General features: G+C 40.0%; 1 protein-coding gene across 1 annotated transcript; it reads right to left on the reverse strand.

Annotated features, from left to right (window-relative positions):
• Nucleotides 1-19,430: 19,430 nt before the first annotated feature.
• On the reverse strand, nt 19,431-23,876 carry LOC145131621 (uncharacterized). The gene is made up of 2 exons (XM_079066285.1): nt 23,395-23,876; nt 19,431-19,494 (listed from the first exon to the last, which is right to left on the reverse strand). Exons 1-2 carry the CDS (start codon nt 23,874-23,876, stop codon nt 19,431-19,433), a joined length of 546 nt encoding a protein of 181 aa, XP_078922411.1.
• Between the last annotated feature and the right edge of the window lie 428 nt (nt 23,877-24,304).

Here is a 24,304-nt window from a genome sequence, read left to right on the forward strand (position 1 = left end):
TTTTCGATTATATTTATGATGGTTGTGTTTACTTTGGTCACTATTATACTCGTTGTTATGATACTATACATGAAGTCATCCCACCCCCGGACGTTTCCGCCATCCTAGGTTTGGGGCTGTGAAAAATAAATAGTCCAATATTGGCTCACTGGTAGTATGTGTGTGTGTGTGTGTGTCGAGAGGCAACGTATCAACAACTAAGAGCATGAGTACCAAATAGTCCAAGCATCTTGAAAATAGCAATCGCCAAAACCTTTCACGTTCGTCTAGAAAAAACGGAATCTCTAGAGATTGAGGAGTCTCTAATCAATTGTTTTATATTTCTATTTCATTCTGATTGATTTCGATTTCTATTTCGTCCATGTAATCTGATTGTTCTATACAAAATCTCTCTTAGACCTACTTGTAGTATTTGCTATATAATCGAAATTTGGATTTGTGTTACTTAAGTATTTTTTGCTTCTTGTATTTTGGATTGAATGAAGCAAACACCAAAACCCTCGATAGCATATCAATAGAAGTCAACAAACAACAATTTGGATTTTATTTCTGAAGCAAACATCGATTTTTGGATTAGATATTTGGGTGTGTTCGATTTCTGAATTCCTTTTATCTCAATTTGATTTCCTTTTTCTTATTCCAATTTTTGGTTTATGTTTTGTTGTTCTTATTTTCGTTCTCTCATTTGGATTTTGATTTTTTTTAAAGCAATAGAGAGGGTGAGTTTGATTTTTGGATTGGGTATTTGGTGGATTTTGATTTCTCAAGAAGGTATATAATAATTCATTGTTGATATTAGACAATAGTTATGAAAAATGGTTTCCTATTTCTGATTTCATGATTCATTTTTCAGATCACTAGACATCTGGAAAGTGGAAATAAAAACTTAAACTTTGTTCACGTTGTATCTTTTGTTCTTAGCTCTTAATATTATATTTGTTGACTTTTGAAATGTGTTTCCTCGAAAACAAAAATAGAGAATAGAAAAAAAGAGCCAAGAAGAGACTAATCATTTACAAGGTGTTTGAATGCAACATTTTGAATCTATATTTCATTTGTGTTTGATGGTTCAACGTTAGTTTCTTTAGTTGGTAATGAGTTAAAAAAAATATTGTTTAAATCATGAGTCCAATTTATCGTACAGTGAAGAATAAGATATTGACGGAATAAATTTATTTATTGAGTTATAAACTTTGTAGAAAATGTTGTCGGATGAAACATACAAATGTGAAAGTAGATTAAGGCTCTTGAAATTGTATCTCTAAAGTATCATAACTCAAGAAATATCATGTGGATTAACGATTTTAAGTATCGAAAGAGATTTTTTTACAAAATATTGACTATTGTAAAATAAGAGATGTTTTTGTTTAAAAGAATGCACGAATACATATGTTTATGTGATTTTTGTAGGTTTTTGTTTGATTTATCTAACCATGTGTATCAAAAAACCATTGAATCGACCACAAACTTATTGACTTCTGGTGGTGAGAAAATAAGTTTTTTAAAAAGTGGTTGGATTAATTTTTATGATGAGAAAAGTTAATAAGTCAACAAGTCAATAAGTTGTGTTTTAAAAAGTGTTTGTCTTAACTTATACATGTTTTAAGGGTATTTGTCTTTTAGAACCTAAAAATTCATAAGAAGTTTTGAAAAGTTAAAAATTCTAAGTTATTGAAATCTTTTTTTTGAAGAGTTAATGAAAAGTTATTTTAAAAATTATTTCAACATTGCCAAATAGTTTTTAACTTATTAACATTTTAAAAAATTAAATTATTTTTAGATCTAGTAATCATATAACATTTGTGCATGTGTGTCAAGATGCAAACTAATTCTTTGTGGTGTACACAAACTAACACTTTTTATTTTAGGTTGTTGAAAAATAAATATACAAATCATTAAGATTTGAGAAATTAAATACTCTGTTATTTTTACCAAATGACTTATAGCTTAGCGGTATCCGGTGTTGTCCTCCCTCCTTGAGGTTGATGGTTCAAGTCCCGTCGTGGACATATGTAGACTTAAGGTGTAGTTTAGGAGTATGTTAAAATTGTCGTTTTAAAAAAAAAAAACAAAAATTGTTCGTACCAATCTTCATACCCCTTTAAATGATGACATATGTCATATTAAATATACTAAAATATCATTAAATTTTATTAAATTAACATTAAACGTTACACATGTCAATATTTAATTGAAGAGAAAGATTTATATAAACAAAAGATAACTTCTCTTAAGATTTTAATTCAGAATAACCGATTTACCTTTTCTAAAAATGGATAGAATGTAAACACTCACATGAGCGGCGCAGTTTCAGGCAGGACTCCCGGCCACATGAACTCCTTCTGTCCACCCAATGAAGTACCACCATTCACCATTTCTCCTAATAATATTCCAATCAATAATTTGTCACGCTGCTTTCCATTATTTTAGTTTTTTATATTTTTTCTCCCAAAGGTTTGGAATAACATATATAAACCTTTTATTATTTTACCGTATTTTGTGGAACATATTTATATTTATATACTTGATAATAATTTCATTTGGTGGGTCATCTTGCAGGTTTGCATTAGCTTATTGTCACTATAGTTGTACTATTAAGTGACGACAAATATTAGATTAGTGGACAATAATAAGAAAGTCACGACGTACATAAGTTGCAAAAGGCACATGTCAAAGTATTTATGTGACTGACTTGACATTTCAATAACTATGGTCAATAACTTTAAATAATTTAATATATAATCATGTGTGAAACATCTCATGGCTACGTCATATCACTTTATTTAACATGAAATGGCCATATCAAGTGTATAATTATGTCTAGATACTAAAATCGAAGTAAAAAAATGTAAGGAAGTTTAGGGTTTGTGGTGGAGCTCTAGATATCAACTTGCATCGTGATATTACTTTCCGAACTGATATTTCTACGGGATAATGACTTAAAAGGGTAATATATTTTTCGATTTGTATACATTTGGTCACTGAGTTTTTTTTTTCATCCACATTTACCCCTTCAACTTGTTAAACTGTATACATTCAGTCCTTATGACCGGCTACTCCAGGTTACCCGGTAAAAATGACTTAATAGGATAATATATTTCTCACTTTGTACACATTTAATCCTTAATATTTTTGTACACATTTAGTCCTTTTTTTTTTTTTTTTTTTGCAAAATAAGTCATTTTTTTGTACTCATTCAGTACTTATGAATGATTTTTTAGTTTTTTCTCACGAAATCTTACGTGATACATTCATTAATGAGGTGTATGGGGCTTTTTATGCTTATATCCATCACGATCTCGACTACTTGGTTGCTTAGGTCATGTGTTCTGAACGTCATAACTTCTTCATATGATCTCGGATTTTAACGATCTTTATATCTATGCGTTCGTATTTTAGTCTACTACAACTTTCATTTAGATTACTCCCATTAAAAAATAATATATTTTTACTTACAATTTTTATATCCATATGCGGTGGCGGATTTAGTATGGTCCCGGTGTTGCACCGACAACACCTGTTTTTTCTGTCGCAGTGGAAAATTTTTCGCTTTTTTTTTTACGTTTATACCTATTTTCCATGTATCGGCAACACCTATTTCATCTCGGCAACACCTACTATGTATTACTGCGTCTTCTCCTGTCCATACGTTTTTTATGAATGCATGTATGTATGTTTTTTTTATAAAATCGTTAGTAAAAATATATTACATTTTAACGGTGTTGTAGTAGACTCAAAAAATGAACACATGGATAAAGATCCTTAAAATCTGATATCATATGAAGGAGTTACGATGTTGAAAATACAAGACCTAAGCCAAACCACAAGACTTACGCAACCAAGCAGTCGAGATCGCATTGGACATAAGCATCAACAACCCAAGCACCTCATCAATGATTGTCTCACGTAAGATGTCGTGAAAAAAACCTAAAGAAATCATTCATAAGTACTGAATGAGTACAAAAAAGGACTTATTTTGAAACAAAAAAAATGTTAAGGACTAAATATGTACAAAAATATTAATGACTAAATGTGTACAAAATGAAAAATATATTACCCTATCAAGTTATTTTTCCCGGCTAACCTGGAGTAACATGTCATAAGGACTGAATGTGTACAGTTTAACGAGTTTAAGGGGTAAATGTGGACGAAAAAAAACTCAGTGACCAAATGTGTACAAATCGAATAATATGTTACCCTTTTAAGTCATTATCCCTATTTCTACCCTATGCCTGGGTTAAAAGAAATTCAGCCTAGGATAATCCAAGTGGACACTTACGTTTCTAGGCATAGAAGACGTAAGCCAATATGCTAGAGGATTCTGTGAAAGTCTGATGAAAACGAGAGCTTAAGATTGTAACCCACTTCTGTAGAGGAAGAGCCGTTTATATATTAAACACGATTAGGGTTTCATTAGGGTTGGGCCGTCATTAGTTGCTTTGGAAGCAAGTAATGTTAATCAGGATATAATGAGGATTTAGGGTTACCAAAAACTAACGAGTTCCGTTAGTTTTACCATAATCACCCTCAAGAAATTGAATTTTCCATTATGTTCCCATATGTAGAATTTTCCATTATGTTCCCATATGCTTTGAAAGCGGGACCCCAGCCAGGGGCTCTACCCCTTGGACCCCGCTAGAGGCGCTGCCCCTAGACGCCGCCAAAGGGGCGCTGCCCCTTTGGAAACCCCGGACCCCCGACTAGTCGTCGAACCGGCTTCTGATTCGATCTTAAACATGCGTGCACTCCGCACAACCGCCGTACATATATTAGAGTACAAATCATAAATCCCCTTAGCTCACATGTTGGTTCCAGTTACTTAAAATGACATGGTGACACTAAAATCACCAACAATCCGCCCCCATTTTAGTGTAACACTTGAACAAACATAACCTTATCAAACAAACCAAACCAGTACATAATGAAAATATCGAAACGATTGAATTTCCACTTAGTATCATACATTTGCAAATACTCGAGAATCAGGGTGTTCTAAGAATTGAACCCATCAACCCATTTGAATACCATAAAGTAAAATACATACTAGTTTATTGAATTTCTAGCATAATACAACTTGACACTATTATAAAGCCGTGTGTCCCAATCCGCTCATGATCGTATCAAGGTAAAGTCCACAACCTCTTGAAATGCGGCTACACTTCACAATCACGTAGGTAACTCCTTTCCATGTATCTGCACATACATTTATCAAAGGAATTATTAAGAAGTTAAACTTCAACCTGGCTAACTTGTAGAACCGAACACATACTTGGGATGAATACTTCATGTGTTCCAATCTATAAGTATGAGCTTTCCACATTGAATTCAAATCATAACATTATATTAGGAGGGAATTGGGTGTCTCATGATTATAGAATTAAATGGACTTTAATCTCATCCCGATTACAGACTTGTGCATTAAATCTCTTGTCAGACCTTTAGTCAAGTGATCTGCCAAATTTTGTTGCGATTTCACAAACTCAACCGAAATCACACCATTCATGATTAATTCTCTAATCATACTATGTCTAACACTTAGGTGTCTAGACTTGCCATTATAAACCTGGCTATATGCTTTAGCCAAAGCGGCAGCACTATCACAAAGGATAGAAATAGGTGCTATCGGTTTAGACCACAAAGGAATCTCATAGACTAAATTCCTTAGCCACTCTGCTTCTTTACCAGCATCTCTTAACGCAACAAACTCAGATTCCATTGTCGAGTTTGTAATGCAAGATTTCTTCTTGGAAGCCCAAGAGATGGCACCTCCCCCAAGCAAGAATACCCAACCAGAAGTTGAGGAATGGTCCTCCATGTTGGTAATCCAACTTGCATCTGAATGACCTTCTAAAACCGAAGGACTCCCCAAGTAACTCAATCCATAATTCATGGTTCCCTTGAGATACTTAAATACTCTATTCACTGCTTGCCAATGTTGAGCACTAGGATTGCTAGTGTACCTGCTCAACTTACCCACAGCAAAAGCAATATCAGGTCTGGTACTCGTCATGGCATACATCAAGCTACCAATAGCCTTAGAGTATTCTAATTGTGAAATGGGAACACCATTATTTGGCATTAATTTCACACTTGGATCCATAGGAGTACTCACAGGAGAACAATCTGTAAAATTAAACTGCTTGAGAATTTTCTCAATATAATGACTTTGAGTCATTACCAATCCTTTGTTCATCCTCTTAATTCTTATTCCAAGAATTACATCAGCCTCTCCTAAATCTTTCATAGAAAACTTGAATGATAACAATTTCTTTGTTTCATCCACTTGATTTTGGTCGGTACCGAAAATCAACATGTCATCTACATATAAGCAAATGATCACTCCAGCTCTAGTAGCATCATCAAATCTACTATAAACACATTTGTCACATTAGTTTGTCTTGAAACCAGAGGACAAAATAAGTTCATCAAATTTCTGATGCCATTGTTTAGGCGCTTGTTTCAGCCCATACAAAGATTTGACAAGTTTACAAACCATATGCTCTTTACCGGGCATAATGAAACCTTCTGGTTGTTTCATGGAAACTTCCTCATCAAGATCACCATTTAAAAAGGCTGTTTTCACATCCATTTGGTGAATAACCAGATTGTGGATACTTACCAAGGCAACCAACAATCTAATAGTAGAAATACGTGCAACTGGAGCATACGTATCAAAATAGTAAATACCGGATTTTTGTCTAAAACCTTGAATGACTAACCGGGCTTTGAATTTGTCAATAGTCCCATTAACATTCATTTTCTTTTTGAAAATCCATTTGCAACCAAGAGGTTTAGAACCCGGAGGCAAATCAGACAACACCCATGTGTTGTTCTCAAGAATTGATGACATTTCATCATCAATTGCTTCCTTCCAAAAGGCACTATCACGAGACTCCATGGCCTCTTGATATGTCTTAGGATCATCTTTAATACTATAGCAATAAAAGTATTCAAGACTAATTTCATCCCTCGAACCTTCCACCAAGTATAGTTGGAAGTCGGATCCGAAATTTTTCGCAATTTGGCCTCTTTTGCTTCTACGAATATCTTGTGGTTCTTGCACGATAACACCATCTTGACTTTCTAAATTTTGCCCTTTATTAGCACCAAAAGTCAGATCCTTAGGCCTTTGAATCGATGAAAACCTCATCTCATCAAAAATTGCATCTCGTGATTCGATAACAGTGTTAACCGAAACCGAATCATTAGGTTCTATTACATAAAACCTCTATGACTTGGAATGTTCATCATATCCAATGAATATGCAATCAATTCCACGTTCTCCCAAATTCTTATTTTTGCGCTTGGTGAGTTTTACAACTGCCCGACATCCCCAAACCCGAAAATAACTCAAATTCGGCTTTTTCTTGAACCAAAGTTCATATGGGACTGTTTTGTTCCTTTTATTTGGAGCCCTATTCAATAGATAGCAGGCCGTTAACATGGCCTCTCCCCAAAATCCTTCACTCAATCCCGAGTAAGACAACATCGAGTTTACCATTTCCTTTAAAAATTGATTTTTGCGTTCAACAATACCATTCTGTTGGGGCGTGTAAGGTGTCGTGGTCTCATGAATGATACCCACTGATTGGAAGTATATGGGATCCATATATTCACCTCCCCTATCAGTCCTGAGACATTTAACCGGAATGCCCAATTGCAATTCCACCTCGGTTTTGTATATTTTGAATTTATCTAAGGCTTCATCCTTAGAATGCAACAAATACACATAGCAAAACCGAGTGCAGTCATCAATAAAAGTGACCACATACTTTTTATTTTCCAAAGGAGTGGAGTGAAAATCACACAGGTCACTGTGTACAAGTTCCAAAACAGCTGAATTTCTAGTAACACTAGGATATGGCTGTTTTGTCACTTTTGTAAGCATGCATGTTTTATATTTATCAGATGTCATATCAAAGGCTGGAATTAATCCATCTTTTGACATCTCATGCATCCTTCTAAAGTTGACATGACCTAATCTTACACGCCAAAGCATAGATTTATCAACATTAGAAGCAGAAGATACAAATGCAGAATTTTGAACAGGTAATAATTTGTCAACAATATTTAAACGAAACATTCTATTATTTAAATATCCAAAGCCAACAAACATTCCACCCTTAGACAAAACAAACTTATCCGACTCAATAACTTGTTTAAAACCATCAGAATTCAAACAACTAGAGCTAACAAGATTCTTGCGAATCTTGGGAACAAACAAAACACCAAATAACCTAATTGTCTTTCCAGAAGTAAATTCAAGACACACGACACCTAAACCACAAATAGGAATAAAAGAATCGTCTCCCATTTTCAGCACCGACCCATCTTCAAGCGGAGTTAATGTTTCAAATATCCGTTTATCCTTGCATACATGGTTCGTTGCTCCGGAGTCGATCCACCAAGCAACATCATCATCCTGCACATAGAATGATTCAGGGATAAATGAAACATAATAAACATAATTCTGATTAGAATTATCAAAGTTAGTCAAAAACTGACCTCCTTTGACTTGGGTCAAAGACCCGTTCACTTTCCCATTGGTGCCACTGTTTCCAGCACCATTATTGCCCAAATTCACACGACAATCATGCTTGCATTGCCCAACTTGATTGCACCTCCAACAAACTAGATCCTTTCTCTTTTTGTTGGAATTGCTTTGGACATGTTCCTGCTTACGTTTGCCATGTCCTTTGTGGTTCTGGTTCCTTTGTTTGTTTTCAACCATATGAACCGAGGGCTGTCCAGGTTCAACTTTTCCTTTGGGTTTTTCAGATTTGTCACTTTCCTTCGCACGAAGAGATTCTTTAATACGAATGTGAGTAGCAACTTGAACCAATGACAGCTCCTCCTTTTGATTTTTCAAGTTATGTTTGAAGTCTTTCCAGGACGGAGGCAGTTTTTCAATGATAGTGGACACAACAATTGATTCATCCATATTCATACGGTGCAGTTTAAATTGACCGTATATGCCAAGGAGTTCATTGTATTGTTCAGTGACAGACCTTGAATCATCCATCTTATAATTATTAAAGTCACTGAAGAGAAACTTCTTGATAGAAGCATTCTCAGTAATGTATTTCAGTTCAAGAGTGTCCCACAACTCCTTGGCACACAAGGCTTCACTATGGATATCAAATAAAGCATCAGACATACCGTTCAGAATGTGACCTTTGCAGATGTAGTCATCATTGTCCCACTTCTGTCTCTTTCTTGTCTCTTCAGCCGTCTCAACAACACCTTCCGCAGGCTCTGCTGGTCTTGGAGTAGTCAGCACGTATGTTGCTTTCAGAGTGGTCAGCATGAAGTACATCTTTTTCTTCCAACGCCTGAAGTCGACGCCTTCAAACTTCTCCAACTTGGCAAACTTAGTGGTCATCTCGCGGATTGAGTCACCCATCTCCAGAAACAAAAAATATCAGTTCGATTGTAATGAAGTTTAGGGTTTGTGGTGGAGATCTGGATACCAACTTGGATCGTGATATCACTTTCCGAACTGATATTTCTACCCTCTGCCTGGGTTACAAGAAATTCAGCCTAGGATAATCCAAGTGGACACTTACGTTTCTAGGCACAGAAGACGTAAGCCAATATGCTAGAGGATTCTGTGAAAGTCTGATGAAAACGAGAGCTTAAGATCGTAACCCACTTCTGTAGAGGAAGAGTTGTTTATATATTAAACACGATTAGGGTTTCATTAGGGTTGGGCCATGATTAGTTGCTTTGGAAGCAAGTAATGTTAAGCCGGATTTAATGAGGATTTAGGGTTACCAAAAACTAACGAGTTTCGTTAGTTTTACCATAATCACCCTCAAGAAATTGAATTTTCCATTATGTTCCCATATGTAAAATTCGGTGAGGTTTTGGGGCGCTGCCCCAAACCCCGCGGGGGCTCTGCCCCTCGACCCCAGCCAGGGGCTCTGCCCCTTGGACCCCGCTAAGGGCGCTGCCCCTAGACCCCCCAAGGGGGCGCTGCCTCCAGACCCCCAACTAGTCGTCGAACCAGCTTCTGATTCGATCTTATACATGCGTGCACTCCGCACAACCCCATACACATATTAGAGTACAAATAAAAAAGCCCCTTAGCTCACATGTTGGTTCCAGTTACTTAAAATGACATGGTGACTCTAAAATCACCAACAAAAAATATGTACAAATGATTAGTTTTCTAATATATTGAAAATACGTACTGTAACATCCCAAATTCAGGAATATAAGTTCGGGGTGCTATGTGTAAATAAAGGAGTAGACTCGACGAGTAGGTATCTTAACTCGTCGAGTCGGAGCGGGTCCATATGTCCTCCCTTCAGCCTCCTTCAGGAATATAAGTTCGGGGTGCCATATGTCCTCCCTTCAGCCTCCTTATTGCCCTTCAAAGTCAGTAAACCCGAAAATCATGTGAGCTTCCATTGTCAAAGAGATTTGAGCTTTGGAGGAGGAATATTGAGAAGGGAGCTTGAAGATCAAGAGGCTAGCATCAAGGGATTGGTGTAGATCCAGAATCTACTTCAGCTTGGACACATTTTCGAGGTAACAAGCTGTTACCTTGACTCTATTGCATTTATATCTATTCAAGAATGAGATTTGGGGCCATTTTGGCATGTTAAGGATCTAATTCGGGTTAAGGGTCTAGATCTGAGGTTGCTACTTCAGATCTAGACTTGTCTTGGTCCAGAGACTCACAAAGTATCAGCCCTTGGTTTGTTGGTGAAGCATCCTTGTCTTAAACCTTAGCCCTAGATTGATTTGGGCCTATAGCTTTTTGTTTCCACGTAAAGTTTGCAACTTTACGTGAGAGTCATGCCCTAGAATAGTGGATCTACAGTTTGGAGCCCTTGCATGGCTCGAAAAGCCTCTGTATGAATAAAGGACTGAAGAGACTTGACGAGTCACTTGGGTGGACTCGGCGAGTCATATATAGATAGGCATGAACTCGACGAGTTGGAGGAACAACTCGGCGAGTCTGTTGAAGATTGTCGAGGACTCGGCGAGTCTGCTCTTGGACTCGGCGATTCAGAACGCAAAACCCCAACCTCTTCTGGTTAAGACTCAGATCAGTGAGTTGAGTGGTGACTCAGTGAGTTGGACATGATAGGACTCAGATATTGTTGAACTCGACGAGTCATGGGGTGACTCGGAGAGTCGAGTCGTGACATGGGAGTTTTCTGAGTTTAGGAACTCGGCGAGTCAGTGGGTTGACTCGGCGAGTAGGGTCAATCAGGAAGGTTGACTTTAGCCAGGCCTTTGACTTTGACCAGTTTGACCTTCAAGGGTATTATGGTAATTTGGATATTCATGTCAATGGATCATTAATGGCTATAGGTGTTGGAGTTTGGGGCAGTGCTTCGGGATTGTGCTTTCGTGGTTCGGTTCGGCAGTTGCTAGGTGAGTTATCCTCACTATACCCAAGGGTCTAAGGCACCAAGGCTGGCCCTTTGATTTGTTATTTGAGATAGTTACTGCTGTGATATGTTAGTTGGTATCCTGGTAGATAGGATGGCTATAAGATGGTATGCTCTGTTAGTTGGTATCCTGGTAGATAGGATGGCTATATGATGGTATGCTCTTTTAGATCGGTATTCTGGTAGATTAGATGTGGCTATGCTTAGTGACTTGTAGTTGGTCCGACTGTCTGTATGCTGGTAGGATATTACCTGTTATATGTGCACGTGTTGAGCAGTAGTAGAGGGTATTCCATCCCGATAGGATGATAGGGCGCTAGTATGTTGTCTTGTAGACTATTATATGCTTATTTGATGGGTGCACATGTTTGCTAGTATGTGGGCATTCCAGCCCGATGGTTGTGGGCCAGGAGTATTCCAACCTGATGGTTGAGGGCCAGGAGTATTCCATCCCGGTAGGATGATTGGACTCATAGTAGGTGGGCATTCCAACCTGATGGTTGAGGGCCTGGGGTATTCCATCCCGAAGGATGATTGGACCCATAGTAGTTATTGTATGTATAGGTGTGTGGGCATTCCAACCCGACGGTTGTGGGCCGAGAGTATTCCATCCCGAGGATGATTGGACTCGTAGTATGTTGGCATTCCAACCCGACGATTGAGGGCCTGGGGTATTCCAACCTGACGGTTGATTGGACCCATAGTATGCTGTTCATTGCTGTATTTTTATGGTTATGTGTGTACGAGTATTTTGGGGGAACTTACTAAGCCTTCGAGCTTACGGTTTCAGTTTATTGTTTCAGGTACATCAGGTGATCGTGGCAAGGCAAAGGCGTGATCGTACCGCTCCTCATATTTCATGATTTTGTGATTTGGTTCTGGGGATACTCTGATGTTTAAACTATTTTGAAAACAAGTTGTATTAATTTAATGGTTTTGAACAGGTTAAAATGTTTTAAATTGGCTTAAATTTTATGGGTGTTACAAATTGGTATCAGAGCCTTGGTTTGAGTGAATTGGAGGAACACTCGTGTGACTCCAGTCTCAAATCAAGGAAAAGATTTTCAAAATGATTTTCAAAATGAGTAAAGGAGGATGCAGGGTGTACGATCAGCCGAAGCCAGTAAGTAGACCCCAAAATACCATACAGTAATTTGATTATGTGATATGTTAGAACAGCATGCTAGTGCTAGGCTAGGGATCTTCAGGAATTGCATGATAGAATTGTCTGATTACATGGTGTCTGCTAGCCTAGGGTTTCCTTTATGTGAGATTGACATCATTACTGTAGTTGCTTAGTGTATGCATCACGATTATACATGATTAAGATCTTATAGCCTGAGAATGCTTGATTTGGCCTTATGTTCTGTTCTTGTTTGATTGGGAGCTTAGGGTAGGATTGGATATTCTAAATTCTATAGGGTCCAACGTTATGTATGGCTAGCATACACTAGTGTTTCAGGGTTGGTGGAAGTTTCATTGATGGGTGGGTAGTGAGAGGCCGGGAGGCCAGTTATGAGATATTTAGTATTCCTCTAGGAGTGAGGATCTAGCGCTCGCTATGTTATGTATATTGTTAGGGTGTTGTGGTGATACTTGAGACAAATATGGGTAGGTGTGGAAGGTAGTATAGGCCCGTACTACTGAAAGCACATGACCCATACGCATAGCAAGGAAGTCACAACCCCTAGGGTTTAGAAGGGAGTTGGTCCCCGGTTATCTAGGCGGATTGTCTGATATCTTCCTCTTCTATTTTCAGTATGGTGGTTACAAGGCGTGTCGTGACCGAATCCGGATCAGGATCGGGACAGGGTGAGCAGGAGGCCCCAGTGGCACCTGAGATTATCGGCCAGGGGGAGCCAGTGTTGACAGAGGATCGGGTCAGGGAGATCATCCGCGAGGAGGTGGTCGAGATTGTCCGGGGTCGGATCCCGGAGTTGTTTGGGACTATTAAGTCCGCTATGAGGGAGTACTTCGATGATCGTTATGCAGCTATTACTGAGACGGCTGTCGCGGTAGCTACAACGGCTGTAGCAGCGGCAGGAGGAGGAGCCGGTCGGGGCTTCCAGTACCGGGACTTCGATAATACGAAGCCCCCTACCTTCGACGGGGTTCAGGATCCGATCGTTGCTATGAGATGGTTGTCGGATATGGAGGGATGTTTCTTCACGTGTTCGTGCCCTGCTGAGCAGAGGGTGAGGTGTGCTCTGAACCTTTTGAGGCTCGGGGCGAAGGATTGGTGGAGGTTGACTACGGGATCATACTCTGACGCGCAGCGAGCTGCGGTGACTTGGGATCAGTTTTGGGATATGTTTAGTACTCGTTATGTTCCGCGGGTAGAGCGGGAGAGATTGGCTTAGGAGTTTTTGGAGCTTAGACAGGATTCAGAGTCGGTGACGGAGATCACCAGGATGTTTACGGAGAGGGCGATGTTCTGCCCTGAGTTTGCTTCGGAGCAGGCTCAAATGACCCGGTATCTGAGCATGCTCAAGAGGGACATCAGACAGTTTGTGTCCACACAGAGATGTGATACTTTGTTGGAGTTGCAGGAGGCCACCAGGCGGCGCGAGATAGAGATTGAGCTCCAGCTGAGGGAGCAGAGGCAGGCCCCGGTGCAGTCACAGCCTGCGCCGAAACGGATGAGGGCCGCTGATTATCGTTAGGAAAGTCAGAGGAGTCGCACTTGTGGGAAGTGCAGTAAGGTACATGATGGAGTTTGTCGATCTTCTTCTGGAAGCCACAAGTGTGGCAAGGAGGGTTACATAGCAGGCAGCAGGCTCCAGCTGTCGGAGTCCGACTTTGTTATCATTGTGATCAGGTGGGCCATATGAAGGCCTAGTGGCCTCTCTTGGCTGCCAGGCCAGTGCAGGTCCCAACACCAGCCACTTTGAGACTTACTGACGGGGGTCAGGGTCGAGCAGAGCCTCCGAAGGCTCCAGGGCATGCTTGTCAGCTTGTGGCCGAGGAGATTGGGACGGCGCCAGAGGCGACAGTTGGTATGTCTTTTCTTCTATATCTTGTTCATGTTATTATGAGTTGTTTGTTTCCTGCATAAGTTATTATAGCATAGTAGATGATAGTGAGAAGTTATTATTGAGAAAGTATAGAGGGGTAGTATCTGGTGATGCATTCAAGAGAGAGGAAGGACATGATCCAGAGATTCAGAATCATCAGCGGGAACTCGGATCCCATGAAGTTCGTTGTCTCGAATTGGGACGATTGAGTCGAATACCAGCTTCGCCGCCGGTAGACAATAGTTAGTGCTCTAAGTGGGGGGAGAATTGGAAATTCTCGGATGGGGCGTGGTTTGGAAGGAAGTCGCCTGACGCAGTTTGGATGTCGGTTACGGAAAGTGGTGCAATGGGGCATTCCAGTTATGGTAAGAACCCTGTATGTATGGTGGATCTTTGAGCGAGCAGTGAGGATACTGCTATGCTATAACAATCAGTGGGGTTGTTCCCAAGTGTCGAAAATGTTGAGGGGCATGCGGAAGGCTCTTTATGGATTGTAGGTTATGCAATCAGTTTCTGAGTATATATACGTGTTATGGGATAGCGATGTTCTCCACAAGTGGACGATGTAGAGTGAGGTTCCGACATTTCGGCACCGACTGATGATGCGAAGTCATGGTTCAGGTCTCCTTGGAAGAGGAGAAGGTGAGTAGCTCCAGATTGGAGATTTGAACAGAGGAGCTAGAGATAGCGGAGTTGATAGACTCGGGAGCAGTCTAGACCGGCGCTGAAGACCATGTGAGGATATTCCAGTCGTAGGTCGTGGACTTAGAGATCGCGAGAGTAATGTTCCCTGTCATGGTACATTTGGAGTAGACGTGATGTCGAGATTTGGGTGAGTTACACTCGGTTGTGTCGAATCAGAGTAGATTGAGGGAGCTGCAAGGTTGGATCCTTGGGCTTCAAGTATGGTTGTAGGCATGGGTTATGTGAGTAGTGGTATTTCAATCTAGGGTATTCCATCATGAGGATAACCGGACCCTATGATTGATTGGACCTGGTGCGTTTGGTATTCCAACCCGAGGGTTGATTGGGCCAAACATGCGTGAGAATGCGAGGGTATACCATCTTTGGAATGATTGGACCCGTTATAGGAGTACCTGGTATTCCAGCCCGAGGCTGATTGAGCTAGGTTCGAATGGTTATGTGATATAGCTGGTTGATTCATGGGAGTTGCTAGAAGCTGAAGGATGCAGTATCCTGACATTGTAAAAAGGGAATAGATTCGGGATGGGAACAAGATTTGTTCCCTATTGCAGGTTATCCGGGTTATCGCCAGTTTTGGGCGGAGGAAAGGTGGATTAGTGTTATAGCAGAGCTCAGTGGATTATTGTGGTGTCTAACTTTTGTAAGTCTCAAAGGTGTGTTCATGTCAGGAAGGTGGCAGTATCATCGGGTGATACTGGATTGATGTGTTCTGACATTAAGTAGAAAAGGCCGGTGGTCGGCCGGGAGTATTGGCAAGGATACCACACGAGAAGAAGTTATTTTAAAAGGGGTACAGTGGTAGGGTCTGGAAGGACCTGAGTTGATTGGGAAATTGGAGACTGCAGTGCAAGAGGTATATTCAGAATCGTATATTGCAGTAGGCTTCGAGGACGAAGCCTAATTTAAGTGGGGGAGAGTTGTAACATCCCAAATTCAGGAATATAAGTTCGGGGTGCTATGTGTAAATAAAGGAGTAGACTCAACGAGTAGGTATCTTAACTCGTCGAGTCGGAGCGGGTTTTGGCCTCGTGTTAAGTGACCAACTCGCCGAGTCGGCGGCGGGACTCGACTAGTCGGTGCTGGGAAGAGAAAACCCTAATTTTAGGGTTTGCACCCTATTTAAAGGACCATATGTCCTCCCTTCAGCCTCCTTATTGCCCTTCAGAGTCAGTAAACCCGAAAATCGTGTGAGCTTCCATTGTCAAAGAGATTTGAGCTTTGGAGGAGGAATATTGAGAAGGGAGCTTGAAGATCAAGAGGCTAGCATCAAGGGATTAGTGTAGATCCAGAATCTACTTCAGCTTGGACATATTTTCGAGGTAACAAGTTGTTACCTTGACTCTATTGCATTTATATCTATTCAAGAATGAGATTTGGGTCCAGTTTGGCATGTTAAGGATCTAATGCGGGCTAGGGGTCTAGATCTGAGGTTGCTACTTTAGATCTAGACTTGTCTTGGTCCAGAGACTCACAAAGTATCAGCCCTTGGTTTGTTGGTGAAGCATCCTTGTCTTAAACCTTAGCCCTAGATTTATTTGGGCCTATAGCTTTTTGTTTCCACGTAAAGTTTGCAACTTTACGTGAGAGTCATGCCCTAGAAGAGTGGATCTACAGTTTGGAGCCCCTGCATGGCTCAAAAAGCCTCTGTATGAATAAAGGACTAAAGAGACTCGATGAGTCACTTGGGTGGACTCGGCGAGTCATATGAAGATAGGCATGAACTCGACGAGTTGGAGGAACACCTCGGCGAGTCTGTTGAAGATTGTCGTGGACTCGGCGAGTCTGTTCTTGGACTCGGCGAGTCAGAACGCAAAACCCCAACCTCTTCTGGTTAAGACTCAGATCAGTGAGTTGAGTGGTGACTCAGTGAGTTGGACATGATAGGACTCAGAGATTGTTGAACTCGGCGAGTCATGGGGTGACTCGGAGAGTCGAGTCGTGATATGGGAGTTTTCTGAGTTTAGGAACTCGGCGAGTCAGTGGGTTGACTCGGCGAGTAGGGTCAATCAGGAAGGTTGACTTTGGCCAGGACTTTGACTTTGACCAGTTTGACCTTCAAGGGTATTATGGTAATTTGGATATTCATGTCAATGGATCATTGATGGCTATAGGTGTTGGAGTTTGGGGCAGTGCTTCGGGATTGTGCTTTCGTGGTTCGGTTCGGCAGTTGCTAGGTGAGTTATACTCACTATACCCAAGGGTCTAAGGCAGCAAGGCCGACCCTTTGATTTGATATTTGAGATAGTTACTGCTGTGATATGTTAGTTGGTATCCTGGTAGATAGGATGGCTATAAGATGGTATGCTCTGTTAGTTGGTATCCTGGTAGATAGGATGGGTATATGATGGTATGCTCTGTTAGATCGGTATTCTGGTAGATTGGATGTGGCTATGCTTAGTGACCTGTAGTTGGTCCGACTGTCTGTATGCTGCTAGGATATTACCTGTTATATGTGCACGTGTTGAGCAGTAGTAGAGGGTATTCCATCCCGGTAGGATGATATGGCCCTAGTATGTTGTCTTGTAGACTGTTATATGCTTATTTGATGGGTGCACATGTTTGCTAGTATGTGGGCATTCCAACCCGACGGTTGTGGGCCAGGAGTATTCCATCCCGGTAGGATGATTGGACTCATAGTAGGTGGGCATTCCAACCTGATGGTTGAGGGCCAGGAGTATTCCATCCCGGTAGGATGATTGGACTCATAGTAGGTGGGCATTCCAACCTGATGGTTGAGGGCCTGGGGTATTCCATCTCGAAGGATGATTAGACCCATAGTAGTTATTGTATGTATAGGTGTGTGGGCATTCCAACCCGATGGTTGTGGGCCGAGAGTATTCCATACCGAGGATGATTGGACTCGTAGTATGTTGGCATTCCAACTCGACGGTTGAGGGCCTGTGGTATTCCAACCTGACGGTTGATTGGACCCATAATATGTTGTTCATTGCTGTATTTGTATGGTTTTGTGTGTACGGGTATTTTGGGGGAACTCACTAAGCCTTCGAGCTTACGGTTTCAGTTTATTGTTTCAGGTACATCAGGTGATCGTGGCAAGGAAAAGGCGTGATCGTACCGCTCCTCATATTTCATGATTTTGTGATTTGGTTCTGGGGATACTCTGATGTTTAAACTATTTTGAAAACAAGTTGTATTAACTTAATGGTTTTGAACGGGTTAAAATGTTTTAAATTGGCTTAAATTTTATGGGTGCTACACATACTCTCTGTCACACCCCCAAACCAGAACGGCGGAAACATTCGGGGGTGGAGGACTTCATTTATAATATCACAAAAATGCATAATAGTAATCAAAGTACAACAACAACCATTGTATATACAAAGTTATAAGTTTTACAACTGTGTTCAAAGTATAATGTATATGAACTCAAATGTACAAGTTTAAAAGACACCAGTTTATAGATCTCCGTCTTCACAAAAGTTGTGGTTGTACCTGTATTACTGTTTCCCTGAGAATACAAGTAGATTTTGAAAAGGTGTCAACAATTAAGTTGGTGAGTTGATAAGTATGTTTATAACTGAAATCTGTTTTCTTGTTCATTGATAAAGTAAACATGTTTTTCCCAGAAAATCGTATATTTTCTGCTATGTTATCTTGTAAGCAAAATGTATGATCCTTTCTGTACTGTGAATTTGTAAAATGTAGTTTAGTTCTCATAAAACCATGAAAAGTATGCTTTATCTGTATGGTAATCTGTGTTTATACTTGTAAAATATTGTATTATAGTCTTATAATTAAATAAAATTATGTGAAGTGTTACTTATTCATACACTTATCATTTTGTTCAATATCAAAATGTGAGTTATTATAACCGTACTAGATGACTTAGGATGGCCTGAACATGATGTTCTTCAGGCATCGCAAAAGCTACAACATTTGTCACCACATGTCTACCGACCTAGCTGTTGCGAGCAGCTCTGGTGCGGAATTGTCAATCCTGTATAGATCTGTACATAAGTGTCACGCTCCCACACAAGGAGAATCTGGTTATAATTTCAGGACTTTTGTTGGTACTTGGAAAAGTACATGAAGGTAGTCTCAAAAATGCTATATTGATGATTATGCGTAGAAAATTAAAAGCTTACTTTGTAATAAATACACTGTAAGTAAGTTTCATAAACTGTGTAGAATATAGTTTATAAGTTTGTTTTCAGTAAAGTAATCTGCTTGTTTTCTAATAGTTATCCTCTGTTTGTTTTCCGATATGTACTATGTTTGTTTTCCTATTATGTACTTTGAAACTTGGAACTAATGAATGAGTTCTCTAAACTATACCTATTATAGTTTAGCTGTTTGTTTTACTGTAAAAATCAGCAATACTGTTATTCCATGAAATTCTCTGTTTGTACCTATGTAGTATCAAAAAGTTTGAAAACAATTTTATATTTATATAAATGTAATATTTATATAATTGTGATTAATTAGACCTTCGATTAAATAACTTTGCCCGAAGCCCACAACCAAACAAGGAACAAGAAATGGGGTCAAATTACATATTCTAAATCTCCTGAATCCAAATTCTATAATTTATACAGATATAAATATGTAATTTTAACAATTATAACAATTTAAAATATACTAAAACATTTAAAAATCTTTTGAGATATTAACACAAATTTATTGTGTTTCACCTGTATTCCCCCCCCCCCCCCCCCCCCCCCCGAAAATAGTTAAAAATCAAAAAAATGTAGGGGTATGAACTCAGTTACTTCCACGAGTGAAATCCCATAGTAAAACAAGTCATATATAGCAAATTATATAGTATATATGCAACCAATTAGTGAATATAATCATAGGAATGATTGGAAATTGGACTAATTTGTAAGTATAACTTACAAATAGGAGTTTTAGAAGTTAAGATGGAGGCTGCAAAGAGTTCACGGCCATGAAGGGGTGTTTACGGCCCAAGAACACTCGATGTTCTTGAGTTCACGGCCCAATGATCTTGAAGATCTTGCAGATTTGAAGGTGAAACAAGCATATGAGGGCTAGAAATCACTAGAATGAAGATGAAATGATGAAATACCTTGAAGATTCAAGCAATATTCCAAGAAAATCGAAGGATTGAAGGATGATACTTGAGAGAGAATTCTTGATGTTCACGGGCAGAAGTGTAGAATGAGGAATAAATCACTCAGGAAGAGATCACGGCCGAAGGGTTCACGGATTCGGTTCAAGGTCCGAAGGCGGTTAAGAGTTCACGCCCAAAGTTGATCACAGCTGCGAGGGTTCACGGTCCGAGGAGTTCACGGTTGTGAACCTTTTGTGGCCCGAAGGTTTGCAGTCCGAAGGGAAAGGATAAGAAAGGTGGTGCGAAGTTTCTCGGATCTAACTCATTCCCTTCTTAAACACTTAATGTTCTTAGGGTTTTAACATGCAAAGGTTATTATTCCAACCTTAATAAAGATCCAAACAATAAAGAGGACTTTAGTTGACCTAAGTTTGACTTTGTTTGACTAGGGTTGACTTTACAAGTAGAAAATAACGGGATGTTACATTATCCCCCCGTTAGAGAGAATTTCGTTTCGAAATTTAAAATTATACATATACACTAAAACTAGGGAAAGAGATGTGGATATTTCTGTTTCATATGATCCTCTCGCTCCCAAGTGAATTCAGGTCCTCGTTTTGCATTCCAACGAACCTTCACTATCGGGATACAACTTTGTTTAGTTCTCTTGACTTACATATCTAGGATTTCTACAGGTTGTTTCTACGAAGTTGAGACTCTCATTTAATATGATTTCGTCAAGTGGGATAACAAGAGTCTCGTCGGACAAACACTTCTTGAGATTTGCGACATGAAATACGGGATGAATGTTACTGATTTCATGCGGTAGATTGAGTTTGTAAGCAATAGGACCAATTCTAGCAATGATCTGGAACGGTCCAATGTACCTTGGATTTAGCTTGCCATGTTTACCAAAACGTATCAATCCTTTCCATGGTGAGACCTTCAATAGAATGCGATCACCAACCTGGAAGTCCAAGGGTTTTCGTCGTTTATCCGCATAACTCTTCTGTCTATCTCGAGAAGCTTTCAACCGTTCCCGAATTTGGACAATCTTTTCTGTGGTTTCACCAATGATCTCAGGACCGGTTAGAGTGCTATCAGGTATTTGGTTCTTTGCCAGTTGTGTATCACCCACTTTAGCCCAGCACAGAGGAGATCTGCACTTATGGCCATAGAGAGCTTCAAACGGTGCAACTTTAATGCTAGGGTGATAGCTGTTGTTGTAGAAGAATTCAACAAGTGGTAAATGGGTATCCCAAGCTTTACCAAAATCTATCACACAAGCCCTTAACATGTCTTACAGCATTTGAATTGTTCTCTCACTCTGCCCATCAGTCTAAGGATGGTACGTTGTACTCATGTCAAGATTTGTTCCCAAGGATTTTTGAAATGATTGCCAAAACCGCGAGGTAAATATACTATCTCGGTCAGAGATAATAGATATTGGCACACCATGCAACCGTACTATTTCTTTTATATACGTCCTTGTTAACTTCTCCATTTTATATGTTTCTTTCATTGGCAGGAAGTGGGCGGATGTGGTTAATCTATCGACAATAACCCAAATGGTATCATGACCACCCGTTGTTCTGGGTAACTTGGTTATGAAATCCATTATAATTTGCTCCCACTTCCACTCAGGTATTTCTGGCTGTTGAAGTAAACCCGAGGGCTTTTGATTTTCTACTTTGACTTTGGCGCAAGTTAGGCACTTGCCCACAAAAGTAGCTATCTCTGCTTTCATGTTTGGCCACCAATAGATTTTCTTTAGGTCCATATACATCTTGTCTGAACCCGGGTGAACAGAGTATCGAGTTTTATGGGCTTCATTCATGACAACATCTCTGTAACCACCGAACTTTGGTGTCCATATTCGATTCATGAAATAACGAACTCCATCACCCTTGATTTCCAAATTCTTTTCCATTCCCCTCAAGGTTTCACCTGTCATGTTCTCAGGTTTCAAGGCTTCCAACTGAGCCTCCTTGATTTGTGCAGATAAGTGGTAATGGATAGTCATAGTCAGAGACTTTACTCGGCGACCCGAGTACTCTTTCCGACTAAGGGCATCTGCTACTATATTGGCCTTGTCGGGGTGATAACGAATCTCACATTCGTAATCATTTAGTAGCTCTACCCATCGTTGTTGCCTCATGTTGAGTTCTTTCTGATCAAAGATGTGCTGAAGGCTTTTATGATCAGTAAAGACTGTACATTTTGTACCATACAGGTAATGCCTCCAGATCTTCAAGGCAAAAACCACTCCCAATTCGAGATCATGCATAGTATAATTGACTTCGTGGTTCTTAAGCTGTCTTGAGTCATAAGATATAACATTTCCTCGTTGCATAAGATCTCAACCTAGCCCTTAATTTGACGCGTCGCAGTAGACTACAAAATCTTCCGTCCCTTTTGGGAGGGACAAGATCGGTGCACTGTAGAGGGCTTGGTTTAAGGTCTGGAAAGCAGTTTCTTGTTTCTCCTCCCATTCGAATGACACACCTTTTTTAGTCAAGGTGGTGAGTGGCTTCGCAATCTTCAAGAAGTTCTGAATGAATCTCCTGTAGTAGCCAGCGAGACCTAAAAACTGTCGAATTTCTGTTGGGGTTCGTGGGGTCGCCCAACTTTCGATAGCCTTGATCTTGGAGGGATCAACATGTATTCCATCCTTGCTGACTACATGACCTAGGAACTCCACCTTTCGAATCCAGAATTCACATTTGGAGAACTTCGCATACAATTTCTCTGCCCTCAAAGTTTCCAAAACTTGTCTCAAATGTTGGCTGTGTTCTTCCTTACTTTGAGAATAGACTAGTATATCATCAATGAAGACTATGAAGAACTTGTCACATGGCATCACTACACTCGATTCATAAGGTCCATGAACACTACAGATGCATTCGTTAGACCAAAGGGCATCACTACAAATTCGTAGTGACCGTAGCGAGTTCTGAAAGAAGTCTTTCGAATGTCTGACTCTTGGACTCGCAGTTGGTGGTATCCTGATCTCAGGTCAGTCTTGGAGAAGAAACTAGCTCCTTGGAGTTGATCAAAGAGGTCATCTATTCGTGGCAAAGGGTATCGATTTTCAACGGTAAGTTTGTTTAATTCCCGATAGTCTATGCAGATACGAAATAATCCGTCCTTCTTTGTCACGAACAATACCGACGCTCCCCGGGATGAGAAGCTTGGTCTAATGAAGCCTTTGCTGAGTAGTTCATTCAGTTGGCTAGACAGTTCTTGCATTTCTGAAGGTGCAAGACAATATGGGGCTTTAGCTACAGGGGTAGCTCCGGGAATCAAGTCGATTCGAAATTCGAGTTGGCGTTCAAGAGGGACTCCTGAAATATCTTCAGCGAACACATCAGGTAAATCACAGACTTCAGGTATATCCTTGATGCTTTTCACTTCTTGTGTCTTATCAATAACGTGAGACAAGAAGGCGCAGTAATCTTTACGAAGATATTTCTGAGCTTTAACGCAAGAAATGATTTGAAGATTCGCACTAGATTTGTCGCAATAAATAACGAGAGATTTGTTACTTGGTAGATTAAGACGAATGTCTTTCTCGTAAGACATGATATCAGCACGATGAAGACTTAACCAATCCATGCCGATTATGTTACTTGGTAGGTCTTTTTGGAATGAATGGTTATTTTGAGTAAGTGTGCATCCTATGTATATGTCATTGGTACTTTCGGTTTTTCCGTTGGCCATCTAAACGGTAAATGTATCTTTAGTGCTTTAGGATTTTGTTTTAGAAAGTGTTTGAACTTATGGCTTACGAAAGTTTTTTCTGCACCGGTATAAAAAAGAATGCATGTATAAGAGTCGTTGAGAAGGAACGTACCGGTCACCACATTAGGATCCGCTACTGCTTCTTCATAGCCAATCGCCAAGATTCTTCTAGTACCACCAGCGTTCTTTAACTTAGGAAATTTTTTATTGAAATTCCCTACTTCCCCACATTCATAGCATGCTTGGCTCACTCCTGTAGCAGGGACTTGAGAAATAGGTTGCGCTGGTGTCCTACAGAAACGAGCAGTATGCTCCTTTCTGTTACAATTCTTGCAGTGCATTTCTCTGCAAGCTCCAGTATGATGGAAGTTGCATTTATTTCACTTTGGCAAAGATCCAACATATCT

This window comes from Lactuca virosa, chromosome 8, assembly GCF_052849685.1.
Source record: "Lactuca virosa cultivar CGN04683 chromosome 8, Lactuca_virosa_CGN04683_v6, whole genome shotgun sequence".
Taxonomy (NCBI): Eukaryota; Viridiplantae; Streptophyta; class Magnoliopsida; order Asterales; family Asteraceae; genus Lactuca; species Lactuca virosa.